The 25,213-nt window shown below is 45.9% G+C and overlaps 1 protein-coding gene across 18 annotated transcripts in view; it reads left to right on the top strand.

Moving 5' to 3' along the window:
- LOC135919011 (uncharacterized) overlaps positions 1-20,134 on the top strand; it is a 997,771-nt gene extending 977,637 nt beyond the window's left edge. For all 18 annotated transcript variants that reach the window (XR_011508264.1, XR_011508263.1, XM_070524824.1 and 15 more), the window contains one exon: positions 19,687-20,134. Coding sequence is in view for 16 of the 18 variants with exons in the window: in XM_070524824.1 (XP_070380925.1) it covers positions 19,687-19,896 (210 nt within the window). In the remaining 2 variants the exon portion in view is untranslated. The remainder of the gene's footprint in view (positions 1-19,686) is intronic.
- Positions 20,135-25,213: the final 5,079 nt, after the last annotated feature.

Genomic DNA, 25,213 nt, shown 5'->3' with positions numbered 1-25,213 from the left:
TGCTCGAAGTGGGCTACAAGTGCTCGACGCGCTGAGCCCCGTCCTAGCAAGCCTTGAGTGCAGCCATGACTGACAATCACCAGTCATTTCGTAAGGAGGTCAGAGAAGCGTCGATCCTTCAGTGGAACGCGAGAGGTCTAAGATCTCGCATCGCCGATTTTCGTCAATTTGTTCTCACTAACCGATTTCCAATCATTGTCTTCTGTGAACCAAGATTATCCCATCCAATAAGACTATCCGGCTACGAGACAACATTCTCATCAAGCGACATCAAAAGCAGCAAGGTTGTCGTGTTTATTCGCCGTGAACTTACTTACGTCGTCCAACCGGTGCAACCTCATGACGACAATCAGTATGTGTGCATGACTGTTAAACATAGGAATGTCACCTTTGCACTCTTGGGGGTGTATCTGTCTCCATCAAGCCGATTTGACACCAAAAGGCTAGAAGACATCTTAAAAACACAACCTGGTCCATGGATTATCACCGGGGACTTCAATGCACACCATACCATTTGGGGAAGCTCTAAGGTTAACGCGACGGGAAGACGACTAGCTTCCTTAGCTTCCAACAACGGTCTCTACCTGCTGAATGACGCGAGTCCAACATTTCTGCGGGGAATAACGTACAGCAGCTGCCTCGATTTGACTTTCGTCTCCCACCGCCTCGCCACACATGTTAAGTGGTTTTTGGACATTGAAACGTACGGAAGTGACCACATCCCCACTTACCTCAAGATCGCGGGAATGTCTAACACGTATACGTCCACCACGATACGAAGAATAGATTGGACTGTCTTTAAATCCCACATTGAGGACGCTTGTCACGAAGGCCTCTCTTGTGGACTTCAACAAGCTATCAAGGAAACGGCACAGACAGCCACGCGCACACTCACGTGTTCTCCAAGGTATTCTGAATTCGACCTGGAATTGGAGCGGCTTCGTGCGATTCGCCGTCGTGCCGAAAGAAGATATCGACGCACTAAGTCAATTCAGGATCTAAGAACAGCCAGGCGACTGCAAAAGAAGATACAACGCCGCATGGACAAACTAGAGGCTCAGCGGTGGTCGAAATTTTGTGCGTCGCTAGATCCCCGCAAACCACTATCTCAAATATGGAGAACTGTGCGTGGTCTACGTTCTGTTCCGGAACAGCGTTTCCCGTTTAAGGCCCTAGCACTATTCCAGCGCCGACAAGACATTGATGTGGCGGAAGACTTCTGTGCTATGGTTGCGGGCCAGCCAACTCGTACAGGTTCGCTTACATTGAACCGTATTCCAGATTCACGAGATTCACGCATGGATCTGCTTTTCACGACGCAAGAGCTTGACGCGGCGCTCGCCCTATGTAATCGGTCGTCGTCGCCTGGTCCGGATGGCATATCTTACCGCATGCTATGTCACCTTGGTGAACGGGCACGAAGAACACTCCTTAATATCTATAACGAGTCGTGGCAGGAGGGCAACGTTCCCCAAGATTGGAAGATCAGCCGCCTGGTACCGCTTCTTAAGCCTGGCAAGTCTCCCTTAGAGATTACTTCATACCGACCAATTGCGCTGGCAAGTTGCGTTGGGAAGGTAATGGAGCGAATGATCCTCGCCAGACTTGAGTGGTACCTTGAACACTACGAAATCTACCCGGACGCCATGGCTGGTTTTCGACGCCACCGATGTTCTATCGACAACGTTATCGATCTGGTAACCTATGTTGAACACCAAAAGACGTGTAAGAGGTTATCTGTCGCAATGTTCTTAGACATAAAGGGAGCCTACGACAACGTTCTTCATGACGCCATACTTGAAGCATTGGAATCGGTGGGCCTAGGCGGTCCATTATATCGTTGGACTCGCAGTTATTTACATAGGCGGTCTCTCTTTCTTAACACTGAAGCTGGCCCAACCTCGCAATACTATACGCACCATGGAGTTCCACAAGGCGGTGTCTTGAGTCCCACACTTTTCAACCTTGTACTCATTGGTCTCGTGGAACGACTTCCGAGCACAGTTAAAATATCAATGTATGCCGATGACATCTGCGTCTGGGCATCTGGTGTGACACGGCCGCAAGTACGCGCCAGGCTTCAAAAAGCTGCCGCGTCAACATCGGCATACTTAAATGAACAAGGCCTCAAGATCTCGCCAGAAAAATGCGCATTGGTCGCGTTTAGCCGAAAGCCAATGAGATCATACGATGTCTCTATCGACGGTCAAAGCATACCTTATGTCAGGACGCACCGATTCTTAGGCGTAATAATTGATCGTGACCTCTGCTGGAGTCCTCATGTGGCCTACCTAAAGAAGCGCCTGACAGATATCTCTAATGTGTTTAAGTTTCTTGGAGGAAATGTCTGGGGTACTTCAGTACATGCAATGATGCAGCTGTATAGGACGCTCTTTCTTGGGTACTTGCGATACAGCTTGCCTGTGCTGACCAACACCTGCAGAAGTAATATCCGCACACTCGAAAGCGTCCAGGCCCAGGCACTTAGAGTGTGTCTTGGATTGCCGCGGTGTTCGTCAACGGCTGAAACAATTGCCATTGCACACGATTTCCCAGCCAAGACCCATATAGTCATGGAAGCGCTCAGAGCACACGTAAGACACCTTGCTCGAGCCCCTGCCCATCATCTAGCCTCACTGCCAGAGGATCGACCACGTGCTTCCTTTTGCGAAACAGTCCTGCCTTATCGTGCATACCTTCCATCAGGTTATACAGCTCCAGCGAAAGTTCCGTTTCCACCATGGTGCCTGGCTCGAGCAAATGTTCGACTAATGGTACCAGGAATACGAACAAAGGCCCAACTCTCGTCTCCAGCACTCAAGCAGCTTTCACTGCTCTTGCTGTATGAGACTTACAACGAGCATCATCATCTTTATACTGACGCTTCAACCACGGTGAATGGGTCTGCAGGATCGGTGATCTTTCCTGCAAAACCTTCCACAATTAAGATTCGACTATCTCACCAGACTACATCGACTGCCGCGGAGCTTGCTGCTATTCGTTGTGCACTTCGTGTAATTTCTGAAGAACTACCCAGGAAATGGAGCGTGTTCACTGACTCCAAGGCTGCTCTTCATTGTTTGGTTTCTGCCCTACGCCGAGGACCCCACGAACAACTAGTTATGGAAATCAGACTGCTGCTTCACCACCTCGTCGAGCAAGGACATGACATCACGTTGCAGTGGATTCCAAGCCACTGTGGCATAATGGGCAATGAACTTGCCGACGCAGCAGCACGATCTGCACACGAGGAGGGCTTACAAGACTCCATTCCATTCTCAAGAACAGATGCTGCAACGAAAATTCGTGTGCTTGCAAATGAAGCCATCAAAACTTTATGGAACACACCCAGCTTAAAGCATACACGTCTACACCGACTGGACCCATCCCTTCGACTTCGACCCCCGCCTGGACTCTCTCGACTCGAAACAGCAGTACTTTGCCGACTGTGGCTTGGTGTCGCCTATACAAGATCCTTCGCCTTCCGAGTCGGTATGCATGACAGCGCGGCTTGCAGACACTGCGGCGGCGAAGAGACTATCGACCACGTGCTTTGCCACTGTCCTCGATACAGCGCGCACCGGCTGTCACTAGCGACCGCGTTGGCGCGCCTTGACGACAGGCCACTTTCAGAACAGTCAGTTTTGGAATGCCGACGTGAACTGTCGTCGCAGCAAAAGTCGGTCAAGGCTCTGTTGACTTTTCTACGTGACAGTGGCCTATTAGAAAGACTCTAATGACCCCATTTCATCCCTTCTCATATTTTTTTTCTCATGCTTTCATTTTTGTCACGCTCTTCTTTCCGTCTTTATTTCCCCTTTCCCTTCCCCTAGTGCAGGGTAGCAAACCGGACGTTTTAAGTCTGGTTAACCTCCCTGCCTTTCTTTCATTTGCATCTCTCTCTCTTATCGAGAGTATAAGGAACGCAGGCGCACCCACGTGCAAGAACCGCGCAAATCTAGCTGCATTTAAGGCCCATGTACTTCTTGCGTCGCCGTTGCACGTACCCGTTCGGAGTATTGGCTGACACTGGGCATACGACTAGTAGAACTTACGAAATGTATAAATACCAAAATAAAGTAATAGAAATATCCTATGGCAAAGTCGGTGTTCTTTAGGTCAGCCGGCAATATACGTGTTCACAATTTACGCAGGTAGTCATTTTCTTTATTGAGCAGAAAGAAAATGCGCACTGGCACTTTCTTCGTCAGCATCAAGCCCGTTTGCTTTCGTTTGCATTCTGCATACCGATGGTATACTCATCTACTTGTACAATTATGTCTTCCTATATATAACCATGCAGCCGGCCTGGAAGTGGCAGCTACGCCAAATGCAGGAGGGCAGATAAGAAAAGCTACGATTTACTAACGTACTTCTTGGAGCGTATAACAGATTCATAAACGTAGCTATAAATATATCTAAGACAGTTTTAATTCTACGTGATCAGTGCCATAAGATACCCTAATGTACAACATACACCATAAGGCTTGAAAAGATCCAGATTTGATGTTGTGTGAGAAATCCTGGCAACGCACATTGCATGGTGAATGTTGGCGTTAGTTCGATTGACACTGACGCAATGTAGTGGCACACCATATTGACAAAGTCTTAACTGCTTAGTAAATGACTTTTCTTTAATTTTTATAACACCATCTCGTTCATTTCACTGTTGATGGCTCAATGCACGCTCAGGTCTCATTATCTTAACTTAAATTTTTTTGGTCGCCGTTGCATATACCCAAATTGTCTATTTCCAAATGTTATACTGAGTCACATAGCGAGCTACACATAAACATCGTTGCATGCCCAGTCCCGCAACTTGGCATGAAAGAGGTTTGAAGCGGGAATGAGGATCATCATGAAGTTCCATAAGTTGGCAAACAATGCTGATGGCATTTGATGCTGATGCTGATGCATCAGCATCTGCATCACAATGCTGATGGCGATTATGGAACACAGTTCCATTATCTTCAGTCGTTCTTTCTCCGCTACAAGGGCCATGTGAACAAGGCTAACAATTTAGCACCGTTCTGATAAGATGGAAAAGCTGGAATGAATTAAGACGGACAAGCGCCAGCTTTATTCAGATCAATCTTGAATCCTGTAGACCTTCCTGTATCAGTAGAGAGCCGCACCGTTCTTCGATCACCAATGAGCGAAGGAAGGAGATGATGCTGCACTGGCTTTTCAAGGTCATTTACTTTCTTTATCTTCAGAAGATTACAGAGCGCCAAATCTCCACAAACTCGACCATCGTCAGCGGGTGGGACGTGCTGCGAATGAACACATGACTCACCGACTCACTTTGCAACTGACTGCCCTCCAAAATGAGCGCTGTCATCACTGCCGCTCGGGACATAACGACGTACTAAGTGATGTTCGCAGCGTGACGCGTGCATTTCCTCGTCGTCTGGCAGTACCTGCCTTGTGTAATGAACTATTGTCGAGAAGGAACACTTTCAGCTCAATGCCTTAACCTAAAGCATTCTTTTATTCTTATCTGTTTGTTTCATCGTGTTCGACTCGCGTAGTCATTATATTGAGTGTTTTGTTCTCCTTTCGCGTCAAATAAATACCGTGCACGTTGCGCGCACAGTTCGGTGTCCCTTTCTTGTCGCTACGTGTTAAGAACGGTAACACACACAGCGAAGAAGTATACGTGCACGCACTAAGTACCCCGGCCTTTCGAAAGAACGAAAGAAGCATGCTGTCAAAAGAACTTTCTAGAACTCGAATGTGGCCAATGAAAGCTTAGAGTTCGCCTTCGCACAACGCCTAATAAGGAATATCGGCTCAGTTACCGCAGTAACAACGGAGTACGCGCACTGCCTCTGACCGTAGTACTCTTCCCGACAATGCGGCCAGCGCGCGCCGCCGTCGCAGACGGCGCAGATCACGACTCCGCCCCTAGAGCGTCTGCGCCTGCGCGAGCTGTTTCCGCCACCCGGCTCCAGCGCTCGCCGCATCGCCGATGCGATGAGCTCCGAGTTTTCCCCTAAGTGGGAAACAGACTGTACGTCCTTCCAGCACCTGCCTCAATTATATAGCTCAGAAGTTTCGCTAGGCAAAGAGTAGGCGCTCTCACGGAGTAAATATGTATTTCTGAGAATTTGAGAGTAAGAAGTCGCACGTTAGTGTTTTTCGCAACCAATGCTGGTTTGAGCACCGAAAGAAGTTAATAATATTTGGGGCTTTACGTGCCAAAACCACTTTCTGATTATGAGGCACGCCGTAGTGGAGGACTCCGGAAATTTAGACCACCTGGGGTTCTTTAACGTGCACCTAAATCTAAGCACACGGGTGTTTTCGCATTTCGCCCCCATCGAAATGCGGCCGCCGTGGCCGGGATTCGATCCCGCGACCTCGTGCTCAGCAGCCCAACACCATAGCCACTGAGCAACCACGGCGGGTACCGAAAGAAGTTAAACTATTGCTCCTGGAGGTTTGCGCTTCGCCACGCATTCTTAATTGATAGTTTAAGACTTTACTACAGAAAATTGGGGGAGTATTTGGAAATAAGCTGAGGTTCACAAGAAAACGTTCATTTAAATTACGATGTATGACACTTAAGAGAGAAGAATCAGATGTGAAATGCCGGCAGGTTATCCGAAGACATTTGCTACCCTGCACTAGGAAAGGGGTAAGGTTAGAAAGAAAGATGAAAATGAAACGTTCAATGTACTGGCAAGTCTAGAATAAGACGCAGCAGGGCGCCGAGCGGAGCATCCAAGTGCCAATCTTCGACTGCCAATCACACTTTGAATGCGCTTAATCAAGGGGACAACGCTGGGAATGCAGTCTTCCTGATAACTAAGGCACGCCCTTATCAGCTTTCCCGCCTGAAACTGCCAACAACTTTTCTCTCCCACGCAGCCAGTACGGCTTTCGGTCTAACGACGCCCATAAGTAACGCCCACCTCCCTCTGCACGCATGCCTACTTGGCGTTCTGTACGCTACTCGCAGTACTGCCTCCTAAACCTTTCCCGGGAACTACCACCGGGGCTCACTGTGACGTTTCTCCCCCTGTAGCTCAAAGGTGTAAAACCTGAGGGGTAGGACCATCGTTAGGCAGCAGGGGTCATACGGTTACCATGGGTCGATGGACACTCGGCGAACGCTCTGGGTCGATTGTTTCTCCCTTGGACGCATTTTCAGTTGGCTATGTTTGCTTCTGGATGGTGGCGTTTCTGTTCTGCTCTTTATGTGACGGTAGCTTTATGTGAATTGACGATGGCTGTCTATGCGAAGGGGAATGGCGGCAGAGCTTCACGCCACTGCAGGTTTTTATATACAAGGCAGAGCTCGGAAGAAAAAGTAGGGTGCCGGTGTTCTAAATCTTACGTTTCATTACCACGAAGAGCACAGCTACCATTGACATCTTGGGAAGCAGAATGGTGCACGGCAGTTACGTCGTCATGGTATGTGTAATCACATTGCTAAGGAAATACGTGCATACTTTTGGACAAGGAGTGCCATAATAGACTCATGTTTAAGAAACATGCGGGAAGCTATCCCTCCCACACTCTCCCGGCCTTAACCTCGCAAAAACCCCGCTTTTGAACAATCGGATGCAAAAAAAATTTTTTTGATGTGCTATCATCCTTTAAGCGTTCTTTCTGTACGATATTTGTTCTGAGAGCCACTGCGTGCGCTATGCAGCGCGGCAAGCTGTGTTGTCGCTAATACAAATTTTGGCAAGTATGTATTGCAGGTGACTATGGAGCAGGTGGATGTGTGGGATTACATGTAAATCTTTGCATTATTTCATGTGTCTTCCTCCGCACAGAGTCATGCAATAAAGGGCGTCATTTGAATGCATGTAAATTTCAGTAGGTGCCAGAGTACTCCAAGATGCATCGGATTTTTTTTTTCGCCTCTGAAAGCTCCCTTATTGCTTTCTTTGAAGCAGGAATTTATAATCTGCAACTTCTTTTAGTTTGAATAAGCTCAGCTGCGTACCTGTAGCACTCAGGAAACGCATTTCTTTCAGCGAATGAGCTAGTTACAGAAGCAGGGCAGAAAAGCGACTTGCCTAAATTCCATTTCTTCGAGATTCCAAATGACGTAATAAAATATAACCCACACCTTGAGTATGTCTGCGTGCGTTATCCAGATGTGGGGTAATATCCAGTGTCGTTACGGAAGCCATGTCACAAGAGTGGGGCACCACTCTGCCGTTATCGGTGCAGCAGCTGTAGACGTCGGAAGGAAGGTACAGACCTCTTCGTTATGCTTATAGTAACTACGAAGACAGCAGCTGGTCGCTTCTCATAAGGTGTACCACAGTACCGCGAGCCCTTCTGTCGTATCGCTGTAGCATGGCTACCTCCCAGGACCACTGCTCCTAACTTCCTTTAGAACAGTAAATCAGGTGAGCTTTCAAGCACGATAGCAAGGCAGGCCTAGACGAAGCCTTTGACCGTATTCTATCATGACCATGGCCTAGCCCAGCAGTAGAGTGTCTTTTGTTGCAGTTATCCAAGTCACAAAAGCTGCATTCGCCGCGTTTGGCCGTATCTAACATATTTAATGACATAGGGGTGTCTGTAACGGACTCTGCCCTTCAGCACCAAATGAAATATAAGAAACCAATTTAAAATGTTTTTCCTGAGTGTCTTTAATTCCTGTAGGCGTGGTATGTGTCATGCCCCAATAATATCACGATTTTTATGGCAGAGATATGCGCGATCGGTTTTTATCCCAGCATCTCCGCACTCGTAGCCTTTTCTTCACTACTACACAAAGCTCTGCAGAAGTGTGGAAACCTATGTAGTATAATAAACTTGACAAATTGGCGCCATGTACTCGTATAGCACAGAAGGGGTCCAGGACATTGAACACTACAGTGCGCAATTACTTTAGTATTATTCTATTCGTAATGCGTTTCCCATATGTAGAGTTCCATCATCTGAAAGAAAGTCAGGGAGGGCACAAACCACATTTACATTTTAATAACAATGCCAATGTCACAATCCTATCTTGTAGGCAGGCATTACATGGTTCTTACTTTTTTTTTTAGGTAGCTTTGTTATTCGTCCCGCGGCTCACGCAAGCCACTACCGACACCTTAAGGGGCAGTTCACTCATAACTGGAAAGCCTAAACATCAATGAAATGCACATAACGGTATACTTCCTTTAAATTCATTGGAACGAACTCACTGTGGGATTTTATCTCACATCTCAACAACAGTCGAATACAGAATACTAAGTTCTTTCCTTTAACTGTGCACGTCTGTACTTTGGATTATTAGCAAGAAATTTGCACTATGCAGAGCCCGTAACAGAATTCCTTTTGCAGCAAAGACACTTCCCAACGCGCGTTACAACGTTACAACTGGTTTTACCGGGATTATTCGCAGTCGTTGGCGACAAAAAAGTCTGCAGTTTCGGCATCTTTCGCGAGCGATAGTTAAGCTAAAATGGAGAAATGTGGAAGGCAAGTGAAAAGCAAGCTATCGATAAAGACTTTAGATTATCCCGTCTGATTCTGTCAGCACTGCATCCCCCAGCGGTCGGCAGCCCTCTTCTCTTCCGCGAACGACAAGGGCATGTTGAGCGTGCGCTCCCCGAATTAAAGGGGATGTGCGCGCACAAACGAGGAATTGCTCCCCAACACGGCCACATCCGAGAGTGGCATGCTTTCTTCAGTCAGTTATACTTCTCGCCCTGGTTTCTCCTTACCCATTGTGATCCTTCAGTCACATTCGCGAAGTGTACACACTGACGGAGAAAAGGCCGGACACAAAAGGCCACTTCTTTTTGTTGTTGTGTCGTTCTCTCTTGTATAGTTTTCTTGTTGTTGTTGTTGTTGTTGTTGTTTTTCACTGTACATCAAGCACAAATGTAGGTCAGGCCAAAAGCACGTATGACATCCTGGCTAAGGCATGCCTTTTGTTTAAACAGAATTACAGAGAAATTCACAAGGCCGAAAAAAACAAAAAGAAACACAGGCGATATAAAAATAAACTGCACTTGGTTAACACTCATGTCCTGTGACACGCTGATACACTACTCTTGAATCGCCATTTACTCTGATAAACAAATAGAATGTAAGCAGTATTCTTAAACTTTCTTGGTAAAGGTCTCTCTTCAGAATAAAATTAATTCCGTGGTTAGAAATCTAGAATAAACGGTGATTACATGGTTGAACTCTCGAAATCCGCATGTGTGCAAAGTATTGTCTCCTGGAGCATGACAGCGCAGAGGTTGCAGACCACAGGCAACTAAAGCCATACATATTTTGATATTACCCTTGATGTATGATCACTTATGCTACCATATCTTTATATTTCGTGTGAGCTTCAACATTACGTTAAAGAAGACATAAAACCAAGCTCAAGTTACATGATTTTAAACGTATAAAATAGTTTTTCGACATTTTATGCACAGGGTGGTGCTTTTACACTTGTGTTGTCCACATTTACAGCAAGCATACAGCTGATTGGTGCAAATCACGGTTCTGCGCAGTACAATCTGGGCTGCACTTCAAGACTGAGTCTCTGAACTTGCCACCATAAACTTTAATTAATGACTAACAATTTTGATACTCTGAGAGAAAACCCGAAACCGGGTTGTCTCTCATAACTGAGGCTCGCCCTTCTCAGCTAGTCAGAAATGTTTTCTCAGATATTTCATTCTGAAAGCGCCTCTTCAAACACCCGGAGCCTTTACAGCAACATCACGCAAGGTTCTTGATGTTTCTATTCCTTTGTCAACGGTTTTCTAGGATCTTTCTGTATCCCTTGGAATCTAACGCAATGGTAGCGAGTGTAGCGCCCTTGGTGTGTAGGGCGCTACACTCAAAAGAGTGTGAGAGAGAAAATACTTTCTCTCTCCGTCTCCCGAATAAAGAATACACGCCGTAATGCCTTCCCTCACATGCACATTTTCTTATGTTCATCTAGGTTCAGGGTAACTAGAAGGCGACTAGTTGCAAAAGCGAAACACCAAGCGTAAGATCAAGAGAAGCGTATTGAGTAACTGCTGAGCTTGTTGGTTTTACATTGGAGGACATTACGGCTAAGAGAAGACGCACTCACATGAAGAGGGCACGCCTGTCTTTTCCCTCCAGCTTGTTCGGGCGTCTTTCTTTAGCGTTAATTGCCCTCATCAGTTCTGCAAGATGATAACACTGCTTAGACATGGTTGTTCCTGATATCATGCGTGCAACAAAATGGTTTCCATTTGAAGTTATCAACAACGTAATACGGAGGACGTCCTGACTTTTGTACAGCTTTGGAAACAATCGGGCATTGTGGTTTTAGCGTGTCATAGACTAAAAAAAAAGTTCCACCCTTTTTCTATCCGCCCCTTGTAATCCGCATATTTCCGTCGACTGACTGAGAGTAATGTTTGAAAGCTGAATTTGCCGCTTTTTAACCTAGTGCTGCTCTTTAGCGTAAACTTCAACAGGTGTACGCGCCCTATGCAAATTTGATGGTCGCTCATTTACCTGCTCAAGCTATTTTAGTGTATTCCGCGTCTCTCTCTATCTTTCTCTCTCACTCTCGCTCTGTCTCTCTCCCTCTCTTTATCTCTCTCTCTCTCTTTTCTTTACGTCTGCATCGTTTTTGCACATGTGATAAGACGACGGCGCACTCGCACTGGCAGTAGTAAACAGTGCCTGCCAGGTGCCAGCAGTAAACACCTATCGGCACGATTCTTTCCTGTTTAAAGGCAACGTCTGAAAAGCAGTAGCGTTGTCGGTACATATAACTTTGAAGTTATGTCCGCAGATAAGTGCGAGAACTCATGTCTCTCGCGGAGAGGCGATAAAGTGGGCCCCGGGGAAAATGTGTTGTCTGGCACGCGCGACAACCTCTGCAAGGCACGGAAAAAAATAAAACCGCCAAAGGACAAAAACAAATGCGTGCCGCGTCCGAAGAACCCAGAGTGGAGCCAAGAAAAGAAAAGAAAAAAAGAACACGGGTTGGCGCCACTCCACTCATTGCAGTATCAGCAGGATATAGTTGAGCCAAACTAAGTTAGTGCGAGGGCGGACGGGTGGAAGTCCGCGCAATCACGGCCTCAATCGCGTTTATGACGCGTCGCCTACTGAATGTACCGTGTTATCCAGCGTTGTGGCAGCATGGCGCCTGCTGAGCGTTAACAGAGGCCAAGCGGATTTTATATATACCTGCAAAAAAACAGGCGAAGCACAGTGGAGGACCCCCTCCCCCTTCTATATATATATAAAAAAAGACAGTTGCGATTTAAGGGTACATACTACAGAAATCCGTCAGCATTGTGTCGTGCCTCTTTCAGGTCCCGGATGAACAAATTATATAACGTTCACAACATTGCTCTTCAAGAGTTCACTCCATCACACACGTCCTGCAACTGCTGGTGATGGTGCGGCGCGCCCCACCGTCAGTTGCCCTATATATATATATATATATATATATATATATATATATATATATATATATATATATATATATATATATATATATATATATATATATATAGTCGCAACGTGAAAAACGGGTCGTAAAGCACTATTCAAGAGGCACAGCGGCAGGTCACCTTTTTAATAAAAGCGCGACTGATGCTTCTTCACGGCCCCTTGACAACAACGCTCACGCATGCTCGCGCTTTGCTCTTCTTCATACGAGTGCTGGCATTGCAGCTATATATGTATATATATATATATATATATATATATATATATATATATATATATATATACTATATATATATAGTAATGAACAAGAACCGCGGGATTTAACCGAGGGGCCTAACTTTTCCCAATAGTGTCATAAGAAGCCAAGAAACAAGACACCAATGACAACACAGGGGAAATTACACCGACGTCAGCATAGAATTATAGACAAATAATTTATGATTTTTTTAACGACAATTATATTTACAAGTAATTTCCCCTGTGCTGCTTGGTTTCTTTGTTTGTGGTCTTCTTGCGCTTTATATATATATATATATATATATATATATATATATATATATATATATATCTATATATAATATGCTTCTATCTCGCGATTGGTTTCCCCCACACTTTACAAACTTTTTTTCCGCGTTGGCACTCTTAAAACTAACGCATGAAAATCAGCGTATGCATTACGCATGTGAAAGGCAGAGTGAGAGCCCCTTTCGAAGCCCTTGGGAACGGACGAAAGTTTTCTTATCGTCGTATTTCTGTGGCTAAACAGAAGTTCCATGTGTTTACCTGGGCTAGCAGATCTTGGCTGTGACAAAAAGGCTTGAATGTGAAAACTCATTGCCGGAACTAATTGAGCCGTTCTCCATTACAGCTCGCTGTAATATCTGCTGCTGATCACTGTGTTGCCTTCCGACAAAGTTATCTCAGGAGGCACCCGAGAAATTGAATTTCGGGACGCCTGATTCTGGCAGTCCTGCTCCCTATTGGTGAAAAATCACCTCCTTAGTGTCTTTTACACTCTCAAGGCTACTGTAAAGAAGAATAAGGTCCTTTTTGCAATATGGACAATGTCTAGCATACAAGAACCCGCGTTTCTTTGTGATTCAAGCATCAGTACAGAAGAACTTGCAACTTCGCCCATATTTCGGCATCGTGACATGCACAGCCGGCTAATTATTATACAAAATGAGCATCAAGTCTATTTACGCAGCATAACTTGTAGAAACATTACCGGGGCCACAATGACAATCTACGAACTATTTTGCGTCCAAAAAATTGCCTCTCGTAGCTGCTCTGTTCTTTGCCATGTTGATCTCCGTTGACTAGGCAACTGTGGATCAATCGATCCGGTATGCAGCAGTACGTTGGCTATACGCATTTCAACTGCTATTTTTGAATAGCACGTGATTAGTCTTCTCAGCCCCCCCCCCTTTATCGCTATTTTATTATAGCTTGTGGTATATATTATTTGAACGCTGCGAAATTTACCATCAGAACGAGAACTTATCAATAAATGAATGAATGAATGAATGAATGAATAAATAAATAAATAAATAAATAAATAAATAAAAAAATAAATAAATAAATCTTAAATTGCTACAAAGGGATGGTGTACTTGTAGATGTTATGACACGCAGTTTTTCTCGCGAACGCAAATTTGAGGCCTCAGTTTTTTAGACAGAAAATTAATTACAAAGGAGCTTTCTTGCAATCTCTGTGCCAACACGTGGCACCAACTGTGCCAAACATTTAAGTCTCACTAATTTAGCGCAGGGCAGTGAAGGCAGCGGTTCATGCCATTAATTCAGTAATGAGATGGGTTGAGCGTTCGGAGATGGGAGGAAGGCTCATCCATTGTACTGAACTAGACCTTCCGAGAATGTGATCTTAAATATTAGAGTGCTGTGGTCACATGCGCACAGGAAATATCGCCCTTCCAATAAATAGCTTCTCTTCCTCCCAAGGAGCTTGCACTCACTTTTCGTCACACAGAGGGCGATCAGAAACGGACGACGGTGGAACCCTTGTGCTTCTGTATATTTCAGTACTGGTAACGCGAGACGTAGCTGTTGCTCTGCTCCACAGAGCTGGTAAATTTTGAACGAGTACATCGCATGCGGACAGAACTACAATAACCGCAAGGGGAGCCTGATGTTCAAGCATTTACTCTGCAACTTCTCATAGAAGCTGCGCTCGTAAAAGCACTGGGATGTTAACACGACCATTTTTTTTACGTTACTTGCTGATGTGAGGTAAGCTTTTCAGATGTGCGTATTTTCAAGAAACTTGTCTTATGCTTATTTAATGTTCAATACGATATACCCGGGATAGCGTGGTTTGAAAGCTTTCGCGATAATGGCAAAATGTAACAACGTAATGTTCTCATAACTTGGCTGACATATTCTAAAATCTGAGAGTTCTATTTGGAGAGCAACACAAACAGCCAATACTGCATGCCTACAGATGTGACGCAATTGTAATAACGGGTAACAGGCCCGTACCCAGGATGTTTTTTTTTTTTTTCGGGGGGTGGGGCAACCCAATGCAACCTTTCTATGCAAATGATGGGGTGGGAGGTGCCTCTAATAGTACAAATACAGACGCGTAAACCCGCGAAAGAGGAATGCAATAAGGTGTACCTCACAGTTACGCCTGTGAGATACACCTCTATTTTACTTGGCAAACAAGGAGCCACGTCAAATGGACTCGCGCATGACAGAAATGCTGGAAGAACACTGCCAAGGAGAAGTAAACAAGCGAAAATGTAAAATATAGATTTCCAGTAGCGTTTGTTGAATTAGGTCTGGAAGAAATATATATATATATATATATATATATATATATATATATATAACAATCACAGTTCTTTTGGATCCCTCATGTACTGCTCTACCAATTTGTGTGCCAAAACCAACTCGTGTTGTCATTTGGGAAGTTGCGCAATGATGGGTGGTCACCAGTCCCGTACAACTGCGTAGAGCGCAGGACGCTGTGGTTCTGGACGTGCTGCGCTCACCGCGAAAGATTAGAAAAACACCTACATTAGCACAGCAGAGAAGTGACTACGTCAGGCGGCTCGACTGATAACTGTAGAAGCGTCAACCAAATAAATGGAATCATTCTCCCCCACTTCCCGCTTCTTCTTTACTCTGCGGCTCTACTTCCTTTTTTTTAAAAGATGTTGATCCATAAATATTTTCACAAACAACGGTTAAATTTGTTAATTTTCGCTTTGGCATCCTGTTTGGTTGCCTTCGCTCTCTCCCTTAGTAGATCGCTTAATTTCTCAACTCCTTGCGACTCTTGTTTCCAGTTGCCAATTTTGCAGGAGAAGGCCTGTGCAATTAGGGAAACCAAGACAAGGTTACGGGTGACAGTTATATTGCTTATGGGTTTAACGGTTGTTGCGGGGTCTTATAAAGGACGCTGTTTCGCGTTGTTTTATTTCCCACCTTATCTAACCCATATCAAATCAAATCAAATCAGCTTATTATTATTACATCGTAGGTGAATTACAGTATATAAGCATACTGACGAGGGTATATCGTTCCGAGGATCGGCCACCATCGCGGCGAGCCGTCACTCGAAGAAATAATGAAGTAAAAGGAAAAGTCAAACGCACCTAGCGTTTTCTCCGGCCGCCACTCGTTCCACGAGCATACGAACCAGCTGACTATGAACTGAGTCTCTTTCCTGGTCCCTGGATCAATCTAAACAAGAAAGGTTGAACAAACGAAGCCACAGCGATGCGCGTGATCGTTGAATAGATGGTGACAACTGAATTCATCTCGAATTAATCGCGCGGGCACCGAATCGATGAGAAGACTAGCCTTCACATCTCAGGGGCTGCCGATAACTACCGCCATCCAAGAAGAGTGTAAAAATTGACAACCATTCCACTCCGTGAAGACGGAGTAGCAGCGAGATCTGACGACACTCAAAGCTCTCAAGCGAAAAGCAAACTGCTTCACCTGTGCCACGATTCGGCCCGAAGGTAGTGCAATGCTGGGCTGAACCACGGTGGAGGTTAAGCAGGCTTTAAGCGCTCTCCATACGTGGGCCCACCCGCTGAATACCGAAAGGCGCGTTACAGGTTCCCGAGCTCACAGGGGTATGTGCCATTGATCTTGGACCCTTTCTGCACTGTCACCAGAATCGGCCCACATGATGATTTTTTTGTATTGACGGACGCCGAAAAAAACTACGGAAGGTTACTCATATGCAGCTTTCGCTGTAAATGACCGAAAAATGTTGACGGTCGAATAGATTGATTTGTCGGCGCTTTAGGAATGTGTGTGAGGAGTGGTGGTGGTGTCGGGAAGGGCGAGGGTATGCCACTTCATGTCATGATCTAGCTACTATACGACGTTCATCAAAAAATTGGGAAGTTATTTAGGTATTGCCGATGATTCCTGAACCAACGTACAACTAGGGGCATCGCGCGATACGAGAAAAAAACTCAATAGTATTGCGCATTTGGCATGCATGCATGACACCTGATATTTGCATTTCTGCTCCTGCACCAGTATATTCGAGCAAAATTCTGTGGTGGGAGTTTTGTTCGATTCGCTCACAAACTGGTGGGACATTTGACGTTTCTCAAATGCCGCGGCCATTGTACGTTTGCATCCGCCAGAACTGGGCGTAGTGACTGGCATATGGGACCACGAAAATACATCCGCGCGTAATCAAATGTCTTGACACCAGGCGCTTGCTTCGTCAGAGGGCGCAAGAACGAAGTTTGTCCCACGCTCGTACATTGTGAAGTATTTTCTCCCCTCTTGTAGTTTGTCCGTGATGCTTCACCTGGGCAGGAATAATTTGCTACAGAATAGGATTCAGTGTGCAAAAAAGTAATGGGAAGCGACCCTAAATTTGACGTAGGTGTCTCTTAGTGACACTCGCGCCTCGGTGTTGGAGTTCTTTAGGTTAAATTTAGGCGAACGGAACGCACAACCGAACTCAGAGGCAACAGTCTTCCATTATTTAGCCACTTGAATATCATGCCAGCTTCTTGTGTGTGACGTCATTAGTGACATCATGAGTTCAGCTTTCTACTTCCGCTTGAGCTACACGTAGGCTCTGCGTGCTTGGATGTGCATGGTTCGGAATGATTCTTCGCTCGCAAGACGTTCGACGCTGGACGCCAACGCCGAATTTTCGACAACACGAGGCCCTTAACGCTGCTCCGTCAACACAGCGCACGATGTGCGACGTCGGGTGCATAGGAGAACCCATTAACATGTGACGGTTGTACAGGGCACCCGTCACACGTTATTGAACGAAAAAAAAAGAACACGCATTCATTTTCTTAGTCGGCACGTACTGTTTTCGGGATACATACTGAGTAAACTTCCGCGAGAACCAGTAACGAAGCATGGCAATCTTTGAACGCATTTGAACAAAATAATTTTAATGCGCGTGCTCGAGGAAATTCGGACATTCGCAATAGCCGAGCGACTCGAATACGCGCACTTCGTTCATATACCAGTGTGATCGTGGGGACCGAGTCGGGCGCCGTACGCTAACTGGAAACAACATCTTCTGAGCCCACAGGTGACGAAGCTGATGGCGTCAACTAGTTTCTGTTTATGCCGGCAATCCAAAAGGCGGTGCTCGTATGCAACCGCAGCGACGGGGTCTTAGAAGTCACCAATGCTGAAGGAGCACTTCACGTTCGTTTCCGAAAGGTATTTTCGCTGCCCAACACAGCGCCATGGTAGCCCGTTGACGATTACTGATCTGACATCGCAGCAAGCACAGATAGAACTCATTAAAATCGCACTAATTCGCAGTGAATACACTACTGTTCCAAGCTGCCAATGCGAGCAACGGTGATCCTCGCAGATACAAGTGCGAGGAGGAGAGCGGCACGGCACGCCGGTTCGGGGCTACGTTATTCCTCGCCGATAAAATGGCGTATATCAACGAAATTATTGATCATGACGTCGTGCTTACTATTGCTTGGATGCGTCTTGTTCCTTTCAATGCTGTAAGCTTCTTTCATTGATTTCATGCTTACTAATATTTATGTAGTTTTCCATCAAAAATTTCCCATGCCATTTCCGAGAATGTGATTTGCTTTTCGCTTGTTGATCACTTGATCAGTTTATTGTGTCCCTATAGCTGTAAAACGATTTTTTTTACCTGCTTGGACTGAACCTTTATGCATGCTATGTGGACACGCTTATAAACTATATGATAAGACTCTATGCAATTGTGTGCGAGCGTTTCGCCATGGTCGCCCAATTGTGAACTTAGAAGATGCCACGGTACGATGCGAGAACTGCAAAAATTTACATTTCACATCCGTCGGTCCCTAGAGGTGGTACTGTTCCTCGGCAATCCCCTTGATGTCCTCAAACTCCCGTTCTCTCATTCCTTCTGTGCGACACCGTGTGCCTCGTCATTGACGCGTAATGTCGTCGCACTTCCTCGCACAACAAACAGGAATGAATGAGCCATCGATGGATTTGAAAGAAACCGTGAGGAATCAAACAATGCACGAGCTTAACTCTTATAAATGGAAAGCGAGCGTGCTGTAATTCCTTTGTCTAATGCTCTCTAGTCGTGGGGAAATGTCCACCAGCCGGCACAAGAGTTTGATTTACGAACGTTCACCTTCAATTGAGTGAAATGCCTTCAGGGAGCTTATCCTGAGTGTATTACCGTGAATTCTTGTGCATAGCAAAGTCTCATTCCTAGTTTCGCCTACGTCTTTTGGTCAAAAATTCGCTCTCCAACCAAGTATCGCAATGATGTCTTGTTTCTTTCCGGTCTTCCAGAGAACTCATTTGTCATTCCTAGGTGGGTAAAGGGCATCTGTGATATGTTACCGGATGCGATGCTCGCAGGAGAGTATACTCTGAGTTGTAAGAACTTGCCTGTCGCGGTGTTGTTGTTTATCTTTCATAATTGTTGTGTTTTCCCTTCTCTAGAACGTTAACACTTCTTCGTACAAATCAGCTCGAGCCCCTAAAATAAAGCACGAAAAGTTCGCTATTCGATTCGCCTTGTCTATGCACACCGGTGAATAAAATTGGCGGCCGTCATAGCTCTTGCTTTTCATGTCGCAGTGATTTCATTATTCCTACTCTCAGTCCCATCTTCTCACTAAATTGCACAAGAGCTACCGCTTCAGTTTATTGAGGTAAAAATAGAATTGTGTAGAATAAATTTTACACAGCAGAATGAAAGCTTGAAGGTTGATAGTAACTTCCCTTGAAAAGAGAGCTCGCTCTTGTTTTCTTTTTGTTTTATTTTTTGTTATTGCTTTGTTCTTAGGCCCTAAAAGGAACACGGCTTTTCACCGGACCCCTAGCCTCACGGAGTGGCCATCGCTCACTGTCTGCCGTAATCAAGAGGAATAGCTTCCGACGTTTCGCCACGGCATGGCTAAAATTATGGTCATGCGCCTTAGTTCTGTTGGAAAAGTTCCTGCATGCGAAGACACTTTTTCCAGTATATTCCAGGCTGCGGCCGAAGACAGAGTAGCCGCTTTCAGTGGGGTGGCACGCGGAGAAAGCGAATGGAAGTATATATATCAAAACGTTTATTAAAAGAAAAGTGCAGAAAGCGTGTGGGTGTAGCCCCTAGTCCAGGGCCCCACTGGCTTGAGCGGTCCGCCGTGCCTGATCGAGGAGCGCTAGTTGCATCTCCCCATTTTCGCTGGTGAGCCAAGTCTCCCACTGCTCCCTTGCGGAAAGTTTGTCGGTTATTATTGGTGTAATAATTTTGGGTGGCCTGTTCTGGCAATCCCACGTAATGTGGGCGATAGTTGACCGGCCTCCGCACCAAGGACAGCGAGCGCTGCACAGCGTTGGGTGAATGGCATGTTTCAAATAAAGGTTTGGAAATGTGTGCGTCTGTATTCGGTGCCAGTCATAAGAGTCCCGCCTGGATAGGTCAGGGTGACGTGGACTGTACTTTCTTCGCTCGCGCCGCTGGTGCTCAAGGATGTCTCGTGGTAAGAAGGGGTTTTCGGCAGAGTGGCTGGCCGCTCGGTTGACAAAAGCACGAGCTGCACCGTCCGCTCTCTCATTGGCCTCGAGTACTGCGTGACCCGGGTACCAGGTGATCATGTGTTTCTGCGTTAGGTTGGATCCTAATAGGTGAGTGGTGCTGTGTGGCAGCCTCCCGGTGAGGAATAGTCTACATGCGACTTGGGAATCTGTAAGAGTTAGTGGCGATTGTCCCAGAGCGTCCTTAGTTTTAATAGCTAGAGCGATGGCTGAAGCTTCTGCGGTATTCGCAGATGCAACTCTAGCCGTGGGGCAAGTCACAAGCCCTTGATCTACGGCCGCTCCTACTACTGGGAGGGCGTACTTGTAAGCATCACATCGAGCGATATTTGTGTATACTGTATCCGGGTTTCCACCGAAATGCTGCATTAACTTTTGAGCTCGAGCACTTCTACGACCCCGGTTGCATTTCGGACTCATGTTCTTAGGAATTGGCGCTACTATGATCCTTTCACGAAGTACTTGGGGAGAGATTCGAGTTCTTCTCCCGCATACTGTGGACGAGTAATGTGGCTCACGCGGCAAAGTAATTTTCTGTCAGAGGAGGTTAAGCTCAGCCTCTCCCATAGAGATATGAGCGTCGCTGCCAGTAGCTCCTCGTAGTTATTGTGAATCCCGAGGGCCAACAGGCGTTCAGTAGAAGTTCCCTGTGGTAGGCCGAGAGCCGCTTTGTACGACGTTCTGATCAACGCATCTAGGGCCTTTAGTTAGGTTTTCGTGGGGTTCAGGAAAGGTAGGCTATATGTGAGACGACTTAGCACAAAAGCCTGAACGAGCCGGATCGTCTCTGTTTCCTTGAAACCTTTTCGGTAATAAGTTACTCTATGAATCATACGGGAGATCTGTTTTACCGTTGTCCTAAGGGATTTAATGATGTGGTCTACTCGCCCGTTGCTTTGCAGCCACAGTCCGAGGACTCGCATTTTCTGGAGACCTCCCTTATCTGGCTGTCTCCTAGAAAGAGGTTGACCGGCTCGTGAGTTTGACGGCCTCGACCTCGGATCTTGGCCAATTCTGATTTCTCGGGAGCGCAGCTCACTCCGCTGCTGCGAGTGAAGGTTTTAACAGCGGTCGCTGCTTCTTGCAGGATTTGTTCTTTTTGTCCTAAGGAGCCGCTGGTTGCCCATAGGGTAATATCGTCTGCATATAACGCGCACCTCAGCCCGGGCATGACGTCAAATGTTTTGGCTAAGTGTCTCAAGCCGATATTGAAAAGAAGGGGGGAGAGTATCGCCCCTTGCGGTGTACCTCTATTGGGCATGGGAAAAGGGTCTGAGCATGTAGTGCCGATGCCTATTTTCGCGATGCGAGAGGTCAGGAAAGATCGGGTGTAGTCATAGATTCTTTGTCCACAACCCATGTCATTTAGCTCAGATAAGATAAGTTCATGTGAAATAGAGTCAAATGCGCTTTTCAAATCTAGAGCCAGGACGAGATGTTCTGCACCAACCGTGGTGTTGCAAAGAACTTCTTCGCGAAGTAGCAGGAAAACATCTTGTGTCGACAAATGTTGGCGAAAGCCGAATATGTTTGTGGGAAATAGGTTGCGGTCTTCAATGTAAGTCGTGAGACGTGCGCGGATCACCTTTTCAAATAATTTGCCAAGACATGAGGTTAGTGATATCAGTCTGAGATTTTGTAGATCATGAGGTTTTCCTGCTTTCGGAATCAGCACGATTTTGGCCTCCTTACACTGTTGTGGAACTACGCCCCTGTCCCATATCTGTTCATTAAAATACCGAGTAAGCATTTGTGAGCTGATCTGGTCCTGGAGCAGTATTTCTCTTCGCAGCTTGCGCTGCCGCGATGGTTTCTGCCTTAGTTATCGGGGGCGTCTAGCACCGCGTCCTCTTGCCATTGGTATGGCAAGGTGCATGGGGAAGTGATTACTGCGCCTACGTACTTCTCTTTAGGCTTCGTGAGGAGGATTTGATCGGTTGCTGAATGTTCTCCAGCAAGTTTTTGAAGCGCGCGGCTATTGGCCGTTTAGGTTTTTCCTGGTTCCATTATGCTGCAAAATATCGCCCATGCCTTACAGGTGTGTAACGTTTCGCGAAGTGAGTCGCAAGAACTCACCTAATTCGCTGCCTCTAACTACTGTGCGTAAGCGTTTGCCCACTCGGATATTTCAGCAATTCTGTGGCGCAGTTTGCGATTAAGTCGCTGTTTTTTCCATCGTTTAGTTAGCCTCCTTCTGGCTTCCCACATAAGTAGCAGATGGTTGTCAACTACCGGAATTTCCGCTGTGAGCGCTAGCCGCTTAGATGTTGGTTTATGAGCGTCTCGTATGTGCGTTGCCCACTCTTCAGCGTTCTCAAGTGATATCTCGGGATGGAGATTTAGCGGTAATTTCCCCAGTTCGTGATTACCACCTGGCCACAGGGTCGCAGAATTTTCGGGGAGCCGACCGACACGCTGATGATGAAATCGTCACTGCCTGGATTCTCTCCTAGATTGGTCCAGAATACTTCGTCGACATTATTTGTGAATGTGAGATCTGGGAAGGTGTCTGCACTGACGCTGTTTTGTTAACTGAACTTTTTGAAGTGAACTTTTTGTTAATTTTAGAATTTTACAGGAAGTACTGGCACAGTGAGTTTGAAGAAATAAACATGAGCCATTCGACTCTGAAGCGAATGACCAGCGAAGCTGTTGAAACAACCACTACAACCTCTGAGGGTGTTATGCAGTGCTTTATGGCTTTAGAGTAGTGACAGTGGTGATGTTATAGTAATGGTAGCAATGGGAGTAATCGCAATTTCGACAGCACGCCGTGGCCCATGGCGGTGCTGCAACAACATTGACATCAGTTGTTGGGCTGGTTATTTTATATACGAAAGGCTAGAGACGTCACACCTTTGTTGACAGCTAGGGTCGCTGCGGTAGGTTGTGTAACCGTAATGTTTACCGGGAAATGTTTTCGGAGAGCGCTATGTGCTTCGCATTGCTATCACGAGCACCTTATGATGAATTATGTGGTTCCAATGCGTTCTTTAGCTTGTTCGTTGTTGAAACATATGCTGCTCTGTATGCTGTATGCTGTGCCCCTTGCGGTGGCAGTTTCCAGCATGCTCCTTGATTCCAATGTCCTGTTAACCGTATATATGCTTCCGAAACAAAACAGAGAATATAAGCACTGTTCACTGCACTGCTGAGTGTTTGTACCCTCTGCCTTATGGGGATACGAGCGATAAGTGTTTACGTGCTTTCGGGGACATGATCCATTTATCACGAGAGTTTTTGTTCAGGGAGGATAAAAATTCACGGAACCATAGCCGCATATATTTTCGCTGTAAAATACTGAAGGGATGATGATTAAGTTACGTCTTTAGGAAAGGTTATTCAAAGACTGGCTGCAGTATTTGTTAAGGAAAATATTCCCTAATGTGTTCGTGCACACGAAACTGTTAATAACGGAAAGACATCTCTAAACTCAGAGGACATATAGAGCCAATCTTGATTTCAACGCCATGAGATACCACTTTCTATAACCTACATAGTTTCGCAAAGTAAGATGTTCCGTAACTGCTACCGGAAAGTCATCGTTAAGAAAGACCAGCTTGCTGCACACTGCCTCTGGAGCCAACTCGTACGGCAGTGCCACCAGATACCACTTTGTATAACTTACATAGTTACTCAAGGTACCTGTGCAAGTCACTTAACAATGTTTCGTAATGCTATTGTGTCGAAAAAACAAAAGCTGATATGGCGCAGAACAGTTGCGCACGCAGCCTAATCTTTTTATGTAACTTAGGCTTGAGAAAATTATGTGTGGTTTTTCTATCTCAAACACCAGGAATCGACGGAGGTCGTGGAAGTTAAGGCGTTAAAAAAAATCCACGCCGTCTTCATTTGTGGGGGCGTTCCGTGTGGGAGACGGCGCTCCATTTGAGGCGGCCGCCGCAACACAAGCGATTTGTTGAGGAGCATTATGCGTCGGTGTCGTGTGCCAGACGCTTCACCGACGCGACGCGGCGGCAACCACCGCGCCTTAGCTCTGATGCATGCTAGCTCTGACGCCGTGTACCTGGTAGCATCTTGATAACCGCCGAAGAGAGCGCGAGGGTTTTTTATCAGAGAACAATGACGTCACACCAACTGTGTCCCCGCTTCGACGCTCGTTCTGCCTGGCAAGGCTCCACCCACCCTCGCCGCGTCGCTATGCTACGCGATGCTATTTAATGCTCTGCTTTTGACTATTTCTCTCAGCTCTCCCTCCTCCAGCTGGGCGTAGCTGCAACTGCGAACGTCAAGAGAAACCCAGCGAGTTTCTAACACATCCACTGTAAAGAAAAAGAACAGTATACCTTACGTAGTTTCTCAAGGTAAATTATTCCTTAATTTGTGCGTGTACGTGAAACTGCTGGTTTAGAAATGGTTATTTCAACAAGAGGCGATACGAACATGAAGTCACAATCACTGCACAGTTCCTATAGGGCGATAAATGTACAAAATACGAAGCATTGTATACATGGCACGTTTTGAAAAAGTTTCTGAGTCCACACTCACTCTTATATAACCACAAGGGCCCTCAGAAACGCACAGTTACACGTAAACCGATTGTCACAATACACAAAATTATCTTTAATATATACAGTGCACACAATGGTTATATGCAATTTTGACATGACTGCTAACAGCGGAAAGACATCCTAAAGGTCGATGGACATTGACGGTACTGTCTTTCGAACCAATCCCTATGGTGCTTATGTAAGTGAAAAATAGTTTTTAAATCTTATTTTTTTGCAAAACATATTATGTGGTGTAATATAGTTGTACACATAGCATAA

Source organism: Dermacentor albipictus, chromosome 9, assembly GCF_038994185.2.
Source record: "Dermacentor albipictus isolate Rhodes 1998 colony chromosome 9, USDA_Dalb.pri_finalv2, whole genome shotgun sequence".
NCBI lineage: Eukaryota > Metazoa > Arthropoda > Arachnida > Ixodida > Ixodidae > Dermacentor > Dermacentor albipictus.
Note: the sequence above shows the minus strand (reverse complement) of the source record. Positions and strands in the feature narration are given on the sequence as shown.